This window comes from Schistosoma haematobium, chromosome ZW, assembly GCF_000699445.3.
Source record: "Schistosoma haematobium chromosome ZW, whole genome shotgun sequence".
NCBI lineage: Eukaryota > Metazoa > Platyhelminthes > Trematoda > Strigeidida > Schistosomatidae > Schistosoma > Schistosoma haematobium.
In genome coordinates this window covers 54,384,774-54,402,421 of record NC_067195.1, presented here as the reverse complement: position 1 = coordinate 54,402,421, position 17,648 = coordinate 54,384,774, and the positions used below count along the sequence as shown (strand labels likewise).

General features: G+C 30.2%; 1 protein-coding gene across 1 annotated transcript in view; it reads left to right on the top strand.

Annotated features, from left to right (window-relative positions):
• ASH2L_5 (Set1/Ash2 histone methyltransferase complex subunit ASH2) overlaps positions 1-17,648 on the top strand; it is a 58,523-nt gene that overhangs the window by 34,502 nt on the left and 6,373 nt on the right. The window contains exons 5-6 of the mRNA XM_051211778.1: positions 1,535-2,238; positions 5,688-6,821. Of these exons, the coding sequence (XP_051071876.1) occupies positions 1,535-2,238; positions 5,688-6,821 (1,838 nt within the window). The remainder of the gene's footprint in view (positions 1-1,534; positions 2,239-5,687; positions 6,822-17,648) is intronic.

Sequence of the window (17,648 nt, the reverse complement as noted above, 5' to 3'; positions counted from 1 at the left end):
AGTCTCCAACCATTGGCTACGATAGTCACGCGGACCCATCTTATTGTGTTGATATGATTTGGTAAATTAAACTGACGATTATATATGTATTAACTTAAATGTTGCTTACAATTGAGTGATAAGAACTATAAACGAGTCAATAAAACCCAAAAATTCCTTTTTATTTTCATGAGTTTCTGTGTACTGTTATCAGGTGATAATTTTAATGCAAAACAATTAAAAAGCAATTTTCGGAAATAATCGCCTTTCGATTTTATGTAGTTATTTCATTTCTACTTGCAATATACATTGTTGTTTACTTGTTTGAAGAAAAATTAAAGTTCAACTTATAGTTTATTCTTTTATCTAAAAATATAAATATTTTGGTAGCATAATTTCTTTTGCTTTAGTTACTTCTGTAAATAAATGGATAAAATTTCTTGAATCACCAATAGCTCTCTCTTTCCCCAATAGATTATAACCTTTTAGTACTAAGTAAAACTCAGTTAATACTTAAAATATGTATACAGTGCATATTACTAGTTCATTTCTGTCTGTGTTACAAATTCTCTTATGAAAAAGTCATTAAATTACCGATGCACTTAGAGTCAAAATAATGGAAACATATGTTATGCAGGGTAATACCTTTGATAGTATTGCGTTCTATAAGCGAAATGGTTTAACTGTGAAGCATTCGTTGTCGTTCTGGGAAACACAACACCTACTTCACTGAGAATTTAGCGTCATTTTTATCCTACATACACTAGGTCAGTTTGTTCTTCCGACTTTGTTGAAGGATGTCTATTTTTACAGGTTTCATTATCTTCTGTGTCCTTGTGTAAACGAAAACACATTAGGCGGAAGTTGTTGGTGTTTTCTATAACGGCAACAAAACCATAATAATAACTATTTAGCTCAGATAACTCAGCGTAACAAAAAAAACTTCATATTATTAAAATAAATGATTATTTAGGTCAGTAATATGCCGTAAGAAGTAATAAAATAAACGATCTGTCTTGTGTATTTAACTGCGAAATTCATATTTGATCTAATTTCTGATCGAGCTTTATAAATTAATTTATAATATAAGTACAATTGACTGATAAAGATTTGGTCAGCAATAAGAACTATTTATGATGCAGGTTACTACTTACTGGTTAATAATTTTAAACACTTCAGTCTTACCAAAAGTTGACTGAAGCTTTAACGGATTAGTGGCAACATTTTTGACTCTAATATTAATGACATTGATTTGAATCTCAAGAAGAATGTCAGTTACGTCTATGTTACTGATATATCTATTCAGTTAACTCGATTTGTGGCTCGTTCTACTGCAGCCAAAGTGTTCATTATTCAAAGCACATAATCAGCGAGGTTAGAATTTTTTAATACATTTATATTAACCATATGTGTATACAGCAGTGATCATTCATTTGATCTGTCATACATTATTAAAGCTAAAATGAGAAATGTGCAATATTAACAATGAAATACATTCTCAAATTATATTATTTTACTTTTTTTTGTTTTTATTTTTTCAAAAATAATTGGTTAGATGCATCTCTATCCAATAAAAATGCGTCCAAATGGTCTACTACAATCAAATCATCTCGTAATTCTACTTCACCATATAACTCAACATCATTTTACCATTCATGTGATTTATCTAAGACTACACTAACAAATGAACAACAATCTCAATTAAATAATTCAAATATATCAATTAATAATAAATATCAATTGAATACATTTACGAAATTCAATTCAAATCAAATACAATCAAAACCTAATCAGAATGAACGATTATCTATTAGTGCATCATTAAATTCTTCCATCACAACAACAACAATGACTAGCAAATCTACCGCGAATTCATTGTTAGACGATGAAGATTCAGAGGAATCAGAAGCTGCACAATGGTGGTATACATTTTGGGCAAGTTCATTGGCTACAATAGCTACTGTTTGTGATATATTAAGAGTATTGATTACTGGACCAACTATCATTTTTCATAAATATTTTATTACTAATGCTGATATGGGTTTAATTACAAGACATCAAAATGTTAAACAATCTAAATTAATAAATAATAAGAACAATCAAAGTAATAATAATAATCGCAACGAAGATATCAAAACTGTTCACAAATGTGCCTTATTATCATTAGCAAAATTAAGTCGTCTACGTCAAATTACTAAAGCATCTTATTCAGAGTTAATTTTAAGTTTATTAGCTGGAGCATTACGTGGTTATCATCAGGTGAGATGATTATGTTATTTATTTTATCAATTTTTTGTCATTTGTGGATTATTCCTTTTAATTATACTTGCTATGTCCCTAGCTCTGTCGAAATATCACGTGATAAGATCCTCATTCAGAACACCGATTTACATGACCTTGGTCCTGTGCCAAACCAATGATGCGTTAACCAGCACGAGCAGCCTAGAGTCAACTCCGAGTCCTTAATGGTTCTTCTTGCCTAGCCCTGTCCGTTTGAATCCAGAACACAACACCAGCTTCGACTGTATGTATTGTATATTTCAGATATGGTGGAGAAGATTTGTAGGTCAGGTGGATGATTTTGATGGAGTTTTGTTCTCTGAGCTGGATGGTTTAATGTTTGAACACTTCACTTCTATCTGAAGTTTTTGCTGATGATGTTGTTCAGAAGAACGATGAAAGCTTCACGGTCAAACCATCCAGCTCAGAGAACAAAACTCCATCAAAATACTTCAGATATACCTGGTTTATACACAAGCACCATAAAATGATAAATAGTAATTATACAAGATTAAGCCAAAAGTGGCTGTGATTGTGAGAGACTGTAACCAAAAGATCGGGAATAACTTAACAATAGTAAATTGTATAATAATAGCCAATAGGTCAAATGAAAGCCTGTAATTATATATATATATATATATATATATATATATATATATATATATATATATATATATATATATATAATACTTCATAAATAGTTCCCAGAAGTTGCCTATAATTTAATTTCTTTTAGACACAACAATACTGGCGATTATTAATAAAATTTATTACTAACAATACCATATTTATTGTGATTTCTGAAAATACGTCGATAATTTGGTACAATTTTCCTAGATTTTACTTTCATAAATATGTAAACATGAAAAGGATTTACTTTCTTATTCCTTAGCTCTCTTGCTAATAATTAAAGAATTAATTTTTAACAGAAACATATCTATAGTTACCTACTACATATAAGTACACTTACAAATCTTTATTCAAAATATGAGAAAAAGAACTATATTACAATTAACAATAAATAGATAAGTGACACAAGTAACAAACACTTAGTGTTTTTAAAAATTTGATAAGAAATAATCATTATTTTGATAGATATCTATCAAACAATAATTAACATAATATTACCCGATATTCATAGTTTCTAAGCTAACTTATTCCATTATCAATAGCGATTTATTGACTTATGATGAGTAGAGTTCTTTTAAGATATTTCACAATGCATATTCATCCGTAACATCAATATAATTTTAGTATTTAAAAATAAATCCATATTTCTATCCTTTTATATCTAGATTTTTTCTTTTAAAAAACTATGTCAAGCGCTTTGTATTTAAAATAAACTGCGTGTAAAATACACGGATTCTTGTCAAATTATGTGGTTAACGTCTTTGTGAAGAAAAGGAGATTGTGTAATTATTTTTCAGTGATCAATAGTTGACAGTTTAGTCTGTTTCAGATAGTTTATTCAATCAATATATTTCTTTATATGTAATATGATAATAATCTGTACACAGTTTGAAATAAACATTATTTCAGTTGATAAGATAACAAATTACAACTTATATGCAGACAATGAACACTAATATATATATATATATATATATATATATATATATATATATATATATATATATATATATATATATCTGTAACTACTTAAAGTACGTTTAGTCTAAGATGATTCCATGAATAAATTAAGATCTCTTCTTAATTGACATATTATTGAGTATATTTTAATTTGATCTTAGTGAAGTCAACTGAAAACATTGATTTTAATGTCTACTGACCACTTATTGTTGTATACTATAGTCATCGAATGTCATTTACCTATTCTAGTTCAAACGTTTTATATTTTTTATTTTTTATTTATTGACTTAATTGTTCCACTTGACACATTGTTAAAATAAAATAAATGTAATTCATTATGAATATATATCTTTTTTTTATCCTAACGAGTAGAATAATTGTATTTCCCGCGTTTCGTAACTTAATGTAAGTCACTCCTTCAGATTAAATAAATAACTTATTGGTCGATCCAAATAAAAGTATCTCCGCTGAGGTTAGCTCATATAACTTGTTTGCTTCTATCTATTCAGAGGTTTCGTTGGTACTCAGATATACTAAACTTGCTTAGAACAAATAATCGTTAGATCTGTTAAATTAATGTATTTTGTGTTGGTGAAGTAGAGCGTTTTGGATTTTAATCTTTATAAACCTGTTTGACTATGGTAAATGATTATCACTATAGGGTTGTGGAGATTATTAAGTTTTTGATTGACATTATGAACTGATTGATGTTGGGCCACTATTGAAAACCTAGAATAGTAAACGAGTCTGACACCCTAATAACTCTTGTACTGTTGCAGTGAACAAGAACACCAGTGAGGAACAATCGAATGTACTTGACACAAAATTACAGGACTTGTTAATAAAATCCAACAATCAAATAGTAAATACGTAATTTGCAAAATGTCTATCAATTGTTTCATAATGACTCAGACTTCATTGTTCTTGCATTTTCATACAAATTGCATTCTGTTCCCATTCTTTACTGTTCGATCCTCTTGTCTGTCTGCTGCCAGATCTTCTGTTCACGAGTAACGTCATATACTACTTATGTCGATATAAGTAGCACACACCACACTGTCACTGTTCATTATCCGTTAACTGAATGCCGACACTGTATTAAGAAGTTTACATTAACTTTAAATGCATTCCATCAAACAAAAGAAATTATTACACGAAATTCTTGGTGCACTATTGCGTTATTCTGAAACTTGCATGCTTTAGTTATATTCTCTTTTTGTAGAATGATATTTAAGTCTCAAATGATTTCCTTTTTTAGATAAAATATTTTAGTTAGCCTTATTCTTTCATCCTTTTCAATAATCACTCTCTATATTCAGTCACGTTTTAATGAAATGCAAATAACTTTCTTAGTTAAGACAACCAAAGGTTTAACAAGTAATGATGACTGTATTATACCATTAGATGGCTGCGATTTTACTGCTTCATCCTTTCTCAAACTTCTGAAGTCGAAATGACAGTATCAGTATCAATGTTTGATTGGGTAAAGAAAGATTATCCAATAGGCTGATCGATGCTTACTTACGAACCTTGAACTAGTTAATCTAAGTTTTAATCATCAATTGATCATTCTCAGAAGAAGGTTTACCACAATCTAATTGATTAACTCAATAAAATAACAATCAACAATATTTTGTCAGCTGTTTCAAATTTATATGAAGAGCTTTTGATTAACTCAAATATCAACAGAATTCTGTTTTTTCTGTAATATGGGAATTCGTCTATATTAATTCTTTGTATGTTGTAAAAAATCTAGAAGGCTATCTGTTTAAATGATTTATTACTTTATATAAATTATAATAATTATATTGTGCAATTTTTTTTTCATATTTTTCAAGACGATGGGATTTAAACATCCTCCTGATTTGTTAGCATTTTTATCAACTGAAGTACCTGTTTTACCAAATTGTCATTTGAATACTCCATCAGTATCTGTTTCCAATTGTAACAATAATGAAGATCCACCATGTACAACTTTATCACGTGTTTTAAATATAACTCAAAGAGTTAGAACAAGTAGTAATCTTGATTTTCTGAATATTTCTCCGTGTCGTCAACAACAACAACGAATACATCATGATAATAATACAGTGGAAACTGGCTTACTAGGAAATACAAATCGAATGGTAGCTTTAGGTTCACCGAATACCACCTCCATAACTGCAACACGAAATTTATGCCCAGGTAGAAATGTATTAACTGAATTTTGTTTACCAATTAATACAGAAGGTATGTTACCTAGATTATGGGAGACAAAACAACGTCTAACTGAAGTGAATACATCAGTCGATTCCTTATGTTTAGCATGGGCACGTACAGCATTGTATACTTTAATGCCACATTCTGTGGCAAAATGGATTGAAACAACATATGGTGGACTAGCGAAAGGCAGTGTAACTATAACTGGTGTTGAAGTAATATCACCATTTACTACTTCAACAACTGCCACTAATACAACTACTTCAAATTTGTCGAAAATTACAGATTCTAATTATTCATATCAAATGCCTAAATCAAGACGACTAGCATATATGTCTTTATTAGCTAATAAATCTTCGGATGCTCGTATACTACGTCAAAGATTGAGAAGACGTCTTCCACGAAGAACAACAACAGCAACATCATCAGTTTATCCACCTCGTTTAGGAACAAGTTTCCGTGCATTAGCTCGTCATTTAGTGAATGCTAATGCTGGAATTATGTATATAGCTGGTTGTCCTATTATTCGTATTGATACTTGGATGCCTTCACCAGTGAATATACCATCAGAATTTATTGCAAACAATCAATCACCTGAATTAAATAATGGAATTAATAAATCTGCTTCCAATGAAACCATTGTACATATTTGTCGTGATTTATGTGTCACGTTTACAACATATGCCGGACAATTATCTTTGACATTTTCCGCAAGTTCAAAACAATCTATTCATCCAAATTTGGATTTAATTATATCAGGTATTAAATCACAGGTAATTACTTTCAAGTTAATGGATAATATTACTTTTATTTATGTATTATTACAACAAAAAATAGTTGCATTTTGATTAAATTATTTTAAAAATTTATCTCATTGGAGAAAATATTTCGTACAATTTTTTTACTTCAATTAAAACATTTTCTTTTTACAATTTTTTTTATACGGTGTATGTACTTTTTGTATTTCCTTAAGGATAAAAAGTGAATCTATTTTTGGAAGTTAAAAAAAGATTTGATTATCGACAACAATAAAACTCCATTAAAGCCTGACAAAACAGTAATACATTACTTACTGGTCTCTTCAAGATAGATGTCGGTCACTTTTCATGAGAAGGTATTACCCTCGGTGTAGTCAACTGAATTCAGAATGTAACAATGATATTCGATAATTGTCATTATGTATCGTGAATTAATTGAACCTCGTAAATGCAGACTACTGCATATCTATCGATAGTTTTTCAATTAAATGAAGAAACGGAGGTTTTTGATTTGTTCCCTTCTTCACATTTGAAATTGTATAGTGAATGTGAACTTTTCTTTATTAGCATGAATTTAAAATGCAATTTTTAACATAATGTAGTGTAACTAATATGATAGGACAGCAAAAATTATTGGTAATAGCCATTGATTTCCATATTCTCCTGATTGTTCAGTTTTTAAAGTAATTTCTAATCTTACTCGCTCTTTTACTTAAGATTTTGCTATATGAAGATAACCCTATTCAGCTGAGGATCTCTCTTACCTTCTAGTATCAGATCAATCATGCGCTTACATCAATTATTCAGTTTCGTGGGAAGATATCATTTGAATGTTCATTGAATATCATGTTTCGATTAGTTTTTGGGTCGTTCACTGAAAATTCCAAAATCCTGTTTCTAAAACCTAATTTTAGGAAATTAACTAGTTATCCAATTCAAAGCTGACATTTCATTTATTCACTGCATTTAAGCCAACATTCTGAATTCAAGTATCTCCATGAGACTAACTCTGGAAATCCATACTGAACTAATTTCGGAATACAGAACAACAACACCTGAATGTTTATTTTTGTGGGCTTTAGGTCATTGTATAGAAACATGTCTTTAAATATTGAGGTACTTAACAGTTAAGATAATAAAACACTATCGGATGGAAAAAAGAAGACCAGAAAACAATCAATAATTCTTCACTTCGGACTGTGTTAAATGTTGTTGATAAAATTTTAAAACGATTTACTCTTACACGATTTTTGTTTTTAAATCTGTTTCGTTACAAAATGAATGTCATGTGCTGAAAAAAACAGGTATTAGAATATGATTGAAGTAAACCAAGTATATGTATGGTGCAACTGAGATAGTTTGTTCATTGTCTACTTTCTTCAATAAGTACTTCTATTTTTATCAACATGAACATATCTGGTTGGGTTTTGTGTTGACCGTTTGAATTTATTTGTTTTACTTTCGAAAATAATTTTTCACTCTTTTTCCGTTGAATATGTTTTTATGAAGGTTTTCCAAGATAGATACATATATAGTAGGAAATTTCGTGAGGTCTTATTGAGATCACGAACTGATCCAAGTTAGAAGACCATTGAAAAGCTGTAAGCACTGAACAGTTGTTTTGCCCAAGTACTAGCACCCACGACCATCCCACTAGCCTCCGGGTTTTGCGAGCGGATATTTAGCCTTTAGATCCCTGAGGCATGATCCAATGGTGTGGAAGTTTAACTTTAATTAATCTGCAAGATTGGGAGAACAAAGGTACTCAGTTTGTTTTCCAATAATGAAGTCATAGATATATACTGCTGAGAAGTCCAATACTAGCATAAACGTCCGTCCAGTTCTTTCAAGTTTTCAATATTTGTTCAACATAGATAAATTCATGATATCAACAAAATTCAACAGTTTTCCTTGACTTTCATACTGCTTATTTCGTAGGATTATTATTTTAAAGCATTCGGTTTTTATTATTTTTGTATATTATTTCGACTTGTCATTAGCATCACAAACGTAGAGATGCTTGATTAGTATAATAGAGTAAATTTCCTCATTCTGTAATACCCACACAAGCAGTAAAGCTTGAATTTTAATTATAAGCCGTATGTATATTTAGAATATAAATAATCTAATCTTGTCCAGAAATAAGTATAAAATTTTAATGAAATTGTCATATCAGTTTTAATTAACTTTCCTTTTCTTATATTTTTAGAAATTGTAATCATGACATACCTTACTTAATATTATTTAGATATTATATGCATGACATAAATAATGTTTTATGTAAACCTCTAATGAATTGTGAAAGCAACTGACTTTTTATGTCATAGAATTCCTTCAATTCAATTATTAAACTAAAAAAAAATAAGTAGTATTTGTAAGCGTCAATAAATTGACATGTATAAATGTACATATTTTCAAATATTGTTGCTTTTTATTAACATTTTCGCATGACGATACATATTTGTTGGTTTTGCTATGTTATAAAGTGTTAGAATTTGTACATTTATTTGTACATAGGTAGATATTCGTCCATTGAAAACAGACTTAAACATTAACCATTGGAAATATCAAAGTATATATATATAAGCATATGTTGAAATACAAGCAAAAAGAGAAATAAATTTTCGTCCATTTACTATTTATGTCCACTTTTTTTAAAAAGAAACAAATATGGTGTATGATGTAATTAATCACAAATTAGGAAATTCACTAATAATATGTATCTATTGAACATTCAAGTTGTTTGTTTATTAGCGTTTTAAAGAACTAATGGAAGAATTATAAAAAATATATATATATGCTAAACTAGATGGTGGTTGGAGGTAGTCGACAGGAAACCCTGAACCTGGGTTTCGTGCTACTTGGCACTCGTCAGCAAGGTGTACCTGTAATCTTGAGGGAACTGGTGCTCCCTGGCGGATTCGATCTCGTGTCACCCAGCTTCACAGTCAGAGACGTTACCACTGAGCCGCAACTGACCTCCTGTAAGACTGAGATGTAATCACGATTGATTGATCACTGGGTGGCGATCAATGTCATGCGTGTCTAGTCTTTATTAGTGCAGATCGAATGCTATCGATCATGTTGCAATGTGGCCACCAGTCTAGGTGACTCGAAACTGTCGACTACCTCCAACCACCATCTAATCTCAATATATAGTTCCCTCAGTGTCGAGTCACCTAGACTGGCAGCCACATTGCAACATGATTTATTGCATTCGATCTGCACTAATAAAGACTGGATACGCATGACATTGATCGCCACCCAGTGATCAATCAACTGTGGTATGCTAAACTGTTTATAATCTTAGATTATTTTAAAGACTAGCTTACATAAAATTATATTTATGGTAGATAGTTGGGCCGGCTTCCGGAGAACTTCAACGGAGCCTCCGAAGGCCCAAAAAGGAGCCGAAGGGCTCTAGCCAATCAGAGTATGATGGAACGTTCGAGAATTCCAGCGTGGCGTGCTACCATTGGTCGGTAGCATAATATGACGTTAACGGATTGGCTGAAATATGATGTTGGTTTAACAGACGCCAACATCTATAAATACCCTTGATTTTCTGTACAAAAAAGGAACCTTGGGATAAAGTGTTTTCTCTCATACTTGTGTCTTCTCTCTGGAGTTCAAGTCGCTGTGTAGTTCTAGTTTGCGGGTTACGGGAATAGCTTAGGAATCGTATATAGCTTTCAACCTACACGACTTATCATAGATAATGCTAACTTGTCTTTACTTTTTAATATTCTATTATTCACTTCAACAAATTTAATACAACTAAGAATTTACAATTAAATTTTATGTAGATATTTATTTACAAATATCTTAGTACATAAATAGTTGATTTCTGTTTTTATTTTATTAAAGAATTTACAATAAAGAAAAAAGAAGCCAAATTTTTCATGAATAATTTTTTTTTTAAATCCATGCAATTTAATTCATCGTTAAGACTATAATTTATGAACGAATCAATCAGATATAAGACAAAAGGTCTTGGATTTTGGCGCGAAATTCAGTCATCTATTTGGTTAAAGAGAGTTTTTGGCATTTTAGCTGATGTTAGTTCGTGATGAAAATCATAAATCTAATTCTTAACCTTTAACCATTGAGAGTAAATCTTAATTGTAGTTCTTCACACTGGTTTATAACCCTTATTTGGTCCTAGTTAGTATGTGGACATTCTAAAGGTCACTTTAGCGTTGCTCAAAAGTCGTCCGTAAAATATAGTCTCAACAATTCATCTCTCCCTATTTTATTTTTTATCTGATTTGAACAACATCCTAATTGATGAAATTTATACTTTGTTATCTTATCACATTGTGATTAACTATCCTCTTCAGTTAGAAAAAAAGTTGACGTAAATTACAACAAAAAAGAACATAAATCAATAGTATGTGTATTTAGTGTTCTATGTTTCAACTTCATTCTGTTCACTTATATGAGCACAAAACACTGTTTTAAATCTTGTAAAGGTTGGAAAACACATTCTATTAACTGAAATTAATTATTTTTCTGATTGTTCAATGAAAATAGCGATTGTTAAAATATTTAAAACGCATAAATATCAACTACTCGGCAACATCTGTTTTAAACTTCACTCTATAATTCAGTTTGAACAATTGATTGATAAACGACTTTAACCCTCATATGAGATTATTGGTGTAATTCAAATAGTGTTTATATAAAGATTTGTATTTGATAAACGATTGATGTTTATAATATTAAAATAAACCTTTTAATAAGATAATACTACATAATATTCCAAAGTCTTTTATTTCAAACGAAAAGTATAATCATGTTAGTTTCAACATAAAACTGTATATACATAATAGGTCATGTCAATTATCATAGACTTTGTTTTGCAGGTTCACCTTCAATCTGATGAATTTCATAAATTCATTCATAATTATTCAAATGATTCACTTATAAACATCTTTATTATAATGTGACTTGTTTGTATCAACTAACAATTTGTTTAGTTTTATTTCTTACATCTCTCTACAATAATGTTATCTTAATTAAATTAGCAGTTTTTCATAAATTTTATAAAATTCTAAACCATTTTCAGTTTATTAAAATTAAGTAGATTAATTCTATTATCGAAATTAATAGTACTATAATTTTGAATAAATTCCAATTTATAAATGAATTGATTTTATTGTTTAAATTGATATTTCAATGGTTAAGATCATGAGTCAGTTGAAGCTAGACCACCATGGAAAACCTGGAAGCATTGGACGGCCGTTTCTTCCTATTGTGGGACTCCTCAGCTGTGGCTAAGTGCTCGCTCGCGAAACCAATAGATCCTGGTTTCGAATCTCGCATGGGGCGAGGTCGTGGATGCGACGGCTGAGGAGTCCCACAATAAGACAAAAGGGCTGTCCAGTGCTTCCGGGTTTTCCATGGTGGTCTAGCTTCAAATGACTCATGATCTTAACCATTGAAATTACTATGATATCCGCAAAACCCATCTGATATAAATTGATATTTACTTGTAATGCCTATAATAATATTAACAACTTCAATGTTCTATATAAATACATAAATAATATCATCATTGAAACATAATTTGTATCGGTCATTATCAACATAAACCCTAAGATGATGAGAAGAAAAAAAAGAAAGTATGCATCAGTCTAAGTCTCTAAACTGGTGCGATGAAACTTACAAGATAAATAACAAGTATATCGAAATAATAATAGTCAACATTAGAGAACAATATATGAAAAGAAGAGATAAATCATATCAATGATATAAATACAAATAAATACTTCCATTGATAAATTTATATTCATGAGTTTATACTGAAAATAGAAAGTTGCTTACATATATATACATATTTATAAATAATATGAATGACATGATAATATTAAATACAAGGAAGAGAGCATCAAAATAAATACAATTGATATGTTAATATTAGTAATATTATTAGTAGTATTTTATTTGCAAACTAAATTTTACTACCCCGAAGAAATTATTCTTGTTTATCTATTCTATGTTGTTGTTTTTTTTCCTTTCAGTCTTATGATAGTACATATTTTCAATTGTTTGTTTTTTTTTCTACCAAAACTTGTGTTTTTTCAATTGGAGAATAACACTTAACACACCAGGTGTATTTACACAGCTGTTTTGATTTTTTTATTTTAAAAAAGGAAGAAGATATTTATACGTATGCAATACTGTTATAAATGTCCATGTAACTATGCATCTGTTTATGCGTAACTAGGTGTTTGGTTTTTGTTTGTTTTTTTGATGAGAGTTATCACATATTCACTAATTGTTTCAATTCTTTGTTATCAATTAACTGCGAAATTTTAGCCTATATATATTTTTTGTTCTATAACAAATATAGATGATAGAATTTACTTCTTGAAAGCAAACAGATTTATTTTTTTTCCATGTTATTTTATGAACAAGTGAGAGAGGGAATTAGTTAGAAAAGGCATCAGTTGTTGTGTTGTTGTGTTTTGTTTTTCTTTTTGGTTTAAATAATTTATTCCTTATGTTTCTTTTAAATAAAAATAAAAATAGAATATTAGTTGAGTGGAAATGAAAAAGGAAAGTTAGCCTTCTTTTCTCTTTTTCTCGTATCCAAATTAATTTATCCATGAAATCAAATAAACTTAGTTAATGTTAACTTAACTAAAGTTAACTTTGGTTTTCACCTATTAATATGCTCTTAGGAGCCACACTGAAAACCATTGAGATCAGGAAAAATTTTCTGTTATGGTGTGAGGCTTCTTCGTGGTGTGTACTGATAACTTCAAACAGGATTGAACAAATGCTATCAGATCTAATAAACGAGTTTAATACATTTAAATGTAACCTAATAATGGTTTTCCGCTCATCAGTGATGAGTTTTAAAATGGATTCTCAAGGTTCTGTTAGAGTTCAACTGCACACTATTGTCGACAATAATAGCTGATATTCATGAATTAATTTTAAATGGAAAATGATCTTTGACTCTCGGCTCACTAGTTTGAGTGTATTATGCTCGTCATGAATGAGAATTAAAGGTGTTGATTTGAATCCTATACGAAGCACTTTTCGCATACTGTTATGTAGTCTTATACCATAAAATAGGTTTCTGGTATTCTCTGTGTTCCGATGTCAATTGATATTAATAATTGTCTTCAAATGTAACTAATTTCCACAAATCGATTAGGTTAATAGTCTTGTATAAAGTTACTTCCATATTTGATTGAAAATAATAATTGAAGTGTTCTCAATCGAATTATTTACACTTACAGACCAGTAGTTAGTTCAATCAAACTTTCGAACTATACGAAACTACTTTTTTATAAATTCAGAATATATATGCACATACATACTTTGTTTGAACAATTTCTAAATGTTGCTTTAATCTAACAAATTTCGAATAAACTTTATACTTATTTACATAATTTTTTACGTTGTTATTAACTGTCTGTATTTATTCTGATAATGTAAATATACATATATATGCTGTCGTTTTGTAAATTCCAGCTTCCTATTATGCTGATACCAGTAATAATAATTATTATTGTGCAGCAATAGACTATAGAATTTATTCGGTATTCAAACAAACAGGTCATTTTTCTAAATGCCATTCATTATATATAAGTTCACTAACTAAATTGGTAATAGCACAGATAGAACAAACTATTTATTTTATTGACCCTTTTTTGTCTTACACTTGTTACCTTTTTAATAATAACAATGATATCAATAATAATGTTATATCCGGTGAAGATTAAACTACAGGTAAATTCCAAGGACTATTCATGGACTAATATTCTATAAATATTCTTATTGTATAACTACTCAACAATTACACTATGGATATTTATATTCCTTTTATAATAAGCTTTATTTTGATCTATAATTTATTATTGTACGATTTACGGTCCTTAAGTTATGTTCAGTTTATTAACTACTGCCTCCCTCATTCACAGCCACTTTTTGGGCTTATTTGTGTACAATATTATTTCCTATTTTATGGTACGTTGCGGTTTGTCTGATTGATATATAAACCAAGTATGTCTGAAATAAATGATCTGGTCTGATCTGCTCTGATTCGGAAGCTGGTATTTTGTTCTGGACTCAAGTGGAAGGGCTCGTAGGACATAGGACCAATAAGGACGCTAGACTGCCCACACCGGTTGAACGTCATTGGTTGGCCTAGTGTGAAGATTCGTATAAGTCGTATTCGGATTGGTAGATAAGTCGTGCGATAGAAAAACCAGACATCCAAGGTCATAACAATTGGCGACGGGGATTTTGGCAAAAACAAAATAATTGGGAGACGCAAGGTCATAACAATTGGCGACGGGGATTTTGGCAACAAATAAATAATAATAATACAAGTGGTGACTCAGATTTTGGAAATAAATTAGCTGTATAATTGCCGGTGATTTCTGGAGCTAATATTATTGGCAAAAAAAAAAAAAAATGTCGATTTCTTTCGAAGAGTTGCGGTTAATATTACAGCACCAGCAGAAGATGTTGGCCTTCCAACAACAGCTATTTGAAACAGTTTTGGGCAGACTTTGCATTCAAGCAGAAAATAAGAAATCTATTCATGATGCAGATAATGGTGCAGTAATGGACATTTCAGAAGCATATCCTGCGGAGGATTCAAATCCTTTTATACCTGAATCAAAACGTAATATTGGTAACGTGTCCAGCTCAGAGCAAGAAAATATTGTGCTAAATGCACATGAAGTTGTGGAAATACCAGGTGATCAGGAGCCAGATCCTGTAGATGAAGCCCAGAGTCCAGAATTAAATGAAACGCTACTGGTTCTGTCCAGCTCTGAAAATAAACTCCAGCTAGAACAAAATTGTGGTCCACGTGCTATTAGTCGAGAAAGCTATGGTGACTCGTATTCAGAAAATAACTGGAGCAACACGATGAACCAAATTGTACCAGATGTTACTCAAAATCACCGGAAGACAGAATTTTATATTGAGTCAACTTATCCCATTTCTAATGACAGTGTGCCAGACATTGATTCTCAGAATAATGCATATGATTTTGATGAAACTTCTTATAACAATGAGGGAAATATGTCAGCTGAGTCGAATGATGGCCAAAAATCTAATTTAATTCTGTTAGACGTTGACTTTCTTAATGACTCGTTATCTGCTAACGAGATTCATAATGAATTTGAAAATAATGAACTCAGGTCAAAGGTCGTTCATCATCATCTAGTCATTTTTAGTGGCTTCTCCAGTCAATACGAGAAACATGGTTTAAATAAAGTCCTACTAGTTGTATTTGGGAGCCATAAGGACCCAACATTATTTCGAGGAGGAGGAGAATGTTGAGGAATTTAAAGTCACATATGATTCTTTTTTTTAATCAGAATCTAAAGTTGGAATTTTCAAAAAAAAAAGGGGAGGTGTTATATCCGGTGAAGATTAAACTACAGGTAAATTCCAAGGACTATTCATGGACTAATATTCTATAAATATTCTTATTGTATAACTACTCAACAATTACACTATGGATATTTATATTCCTTTTATAATAAGCTTTATTTTGATCTATAATTTATTATTGTACGATTTACGGTCCTTAAGTTATGTTCAGTTTATTAACTACTGCCTCCCTCATTCACAGCCACTTTTTGGGCTTATTTGTGTACAATATTATTTCCTATTTTATGGTACGTTGCGGTTTGTCTGATTGATATATAAACCAAGTATGTCTGAAATAAATGATCTGGTCTGATCTGCTCTGATTCGGAAGCTGGTATTTTGTTCTGGACTCAAGTGGAAGGGCTCGTAGGACATAGGACCAATAAGGACGCTAGACTGCCCACACCGGTTGAACGTCATTGGTTGGCCTAGTGTGAAGATTCGTATAAGTCGTATTCGGATTGGTAGATAAGTCGTGCGATAGAAAAACCAGACATTCAAGGTCATAACAAATAATAATAACAATACTAGTAATAATAATAACAATTATTATTATTATACCCAAGATCAAACAAGAAAATATTCAACCACATAAATATGCACTGTTTTTGTGTAAGCGGACATGAAATGAAATGTACAAGACCTAAAACATTTCAAAATTTCTCTTTTCTTATCATTTAATTTTAATAATAATTTTTTTTTCAGAAAAAATCACCGTTTTTAGACTTTTTTTTATTTTTTATTTGCTATTTAGTTCCTCTTTCAAGACTTGAGGTAAGCGGTGTGAGTAATGTGTAGTTAACCCTCTAACATGATTTGATTTGGTTTGATATCCAACAGAGAGAATTATTTTCTGTTCGTAATGTTTTCTAGTATATTACGTAAAACTTTGATCATGTTTATTCTATCACTATTATTATTATTATTATTTTATTATTTCCCTAAAGAAAAATTAACAGAAAGTAAAACTTGAAAATCTAAACAAAATATAAACGTGAATTCAGTCAAAATTAGATGGAATGTTTAAAAAACGTTGTTAAGTAATAGATCATGTTCATGTGTGTGTGTGTGTTAGAGTTATCTAAGAAGAGGACACAGTAAATTAAATCATCGCAACAAATTTACCTGTATTATCATCTTGTAAATATATTGTTATTTTAATGTATTGATGTATTAAATACACTCAAAAGTCACGTGGTTGCACAATTAAGTTTTTTGATTTTCCTTTTTTAGTGGGGAAGGGTGTTAGAATTTTACTGTAATTTAGCGAATAACCTTACCTCTCCCATACTTTTCACTTTCTTACTTCTATTAGTCATTCTTTTATGATGTATTACTGTATGAATTTCTCAAATTCATCTTACACAAGTTAAACCCATTTTTTCATCTCAATATTTCTTTATATCGTATTGGTTAATCTGTGTAGCTCAATATCAT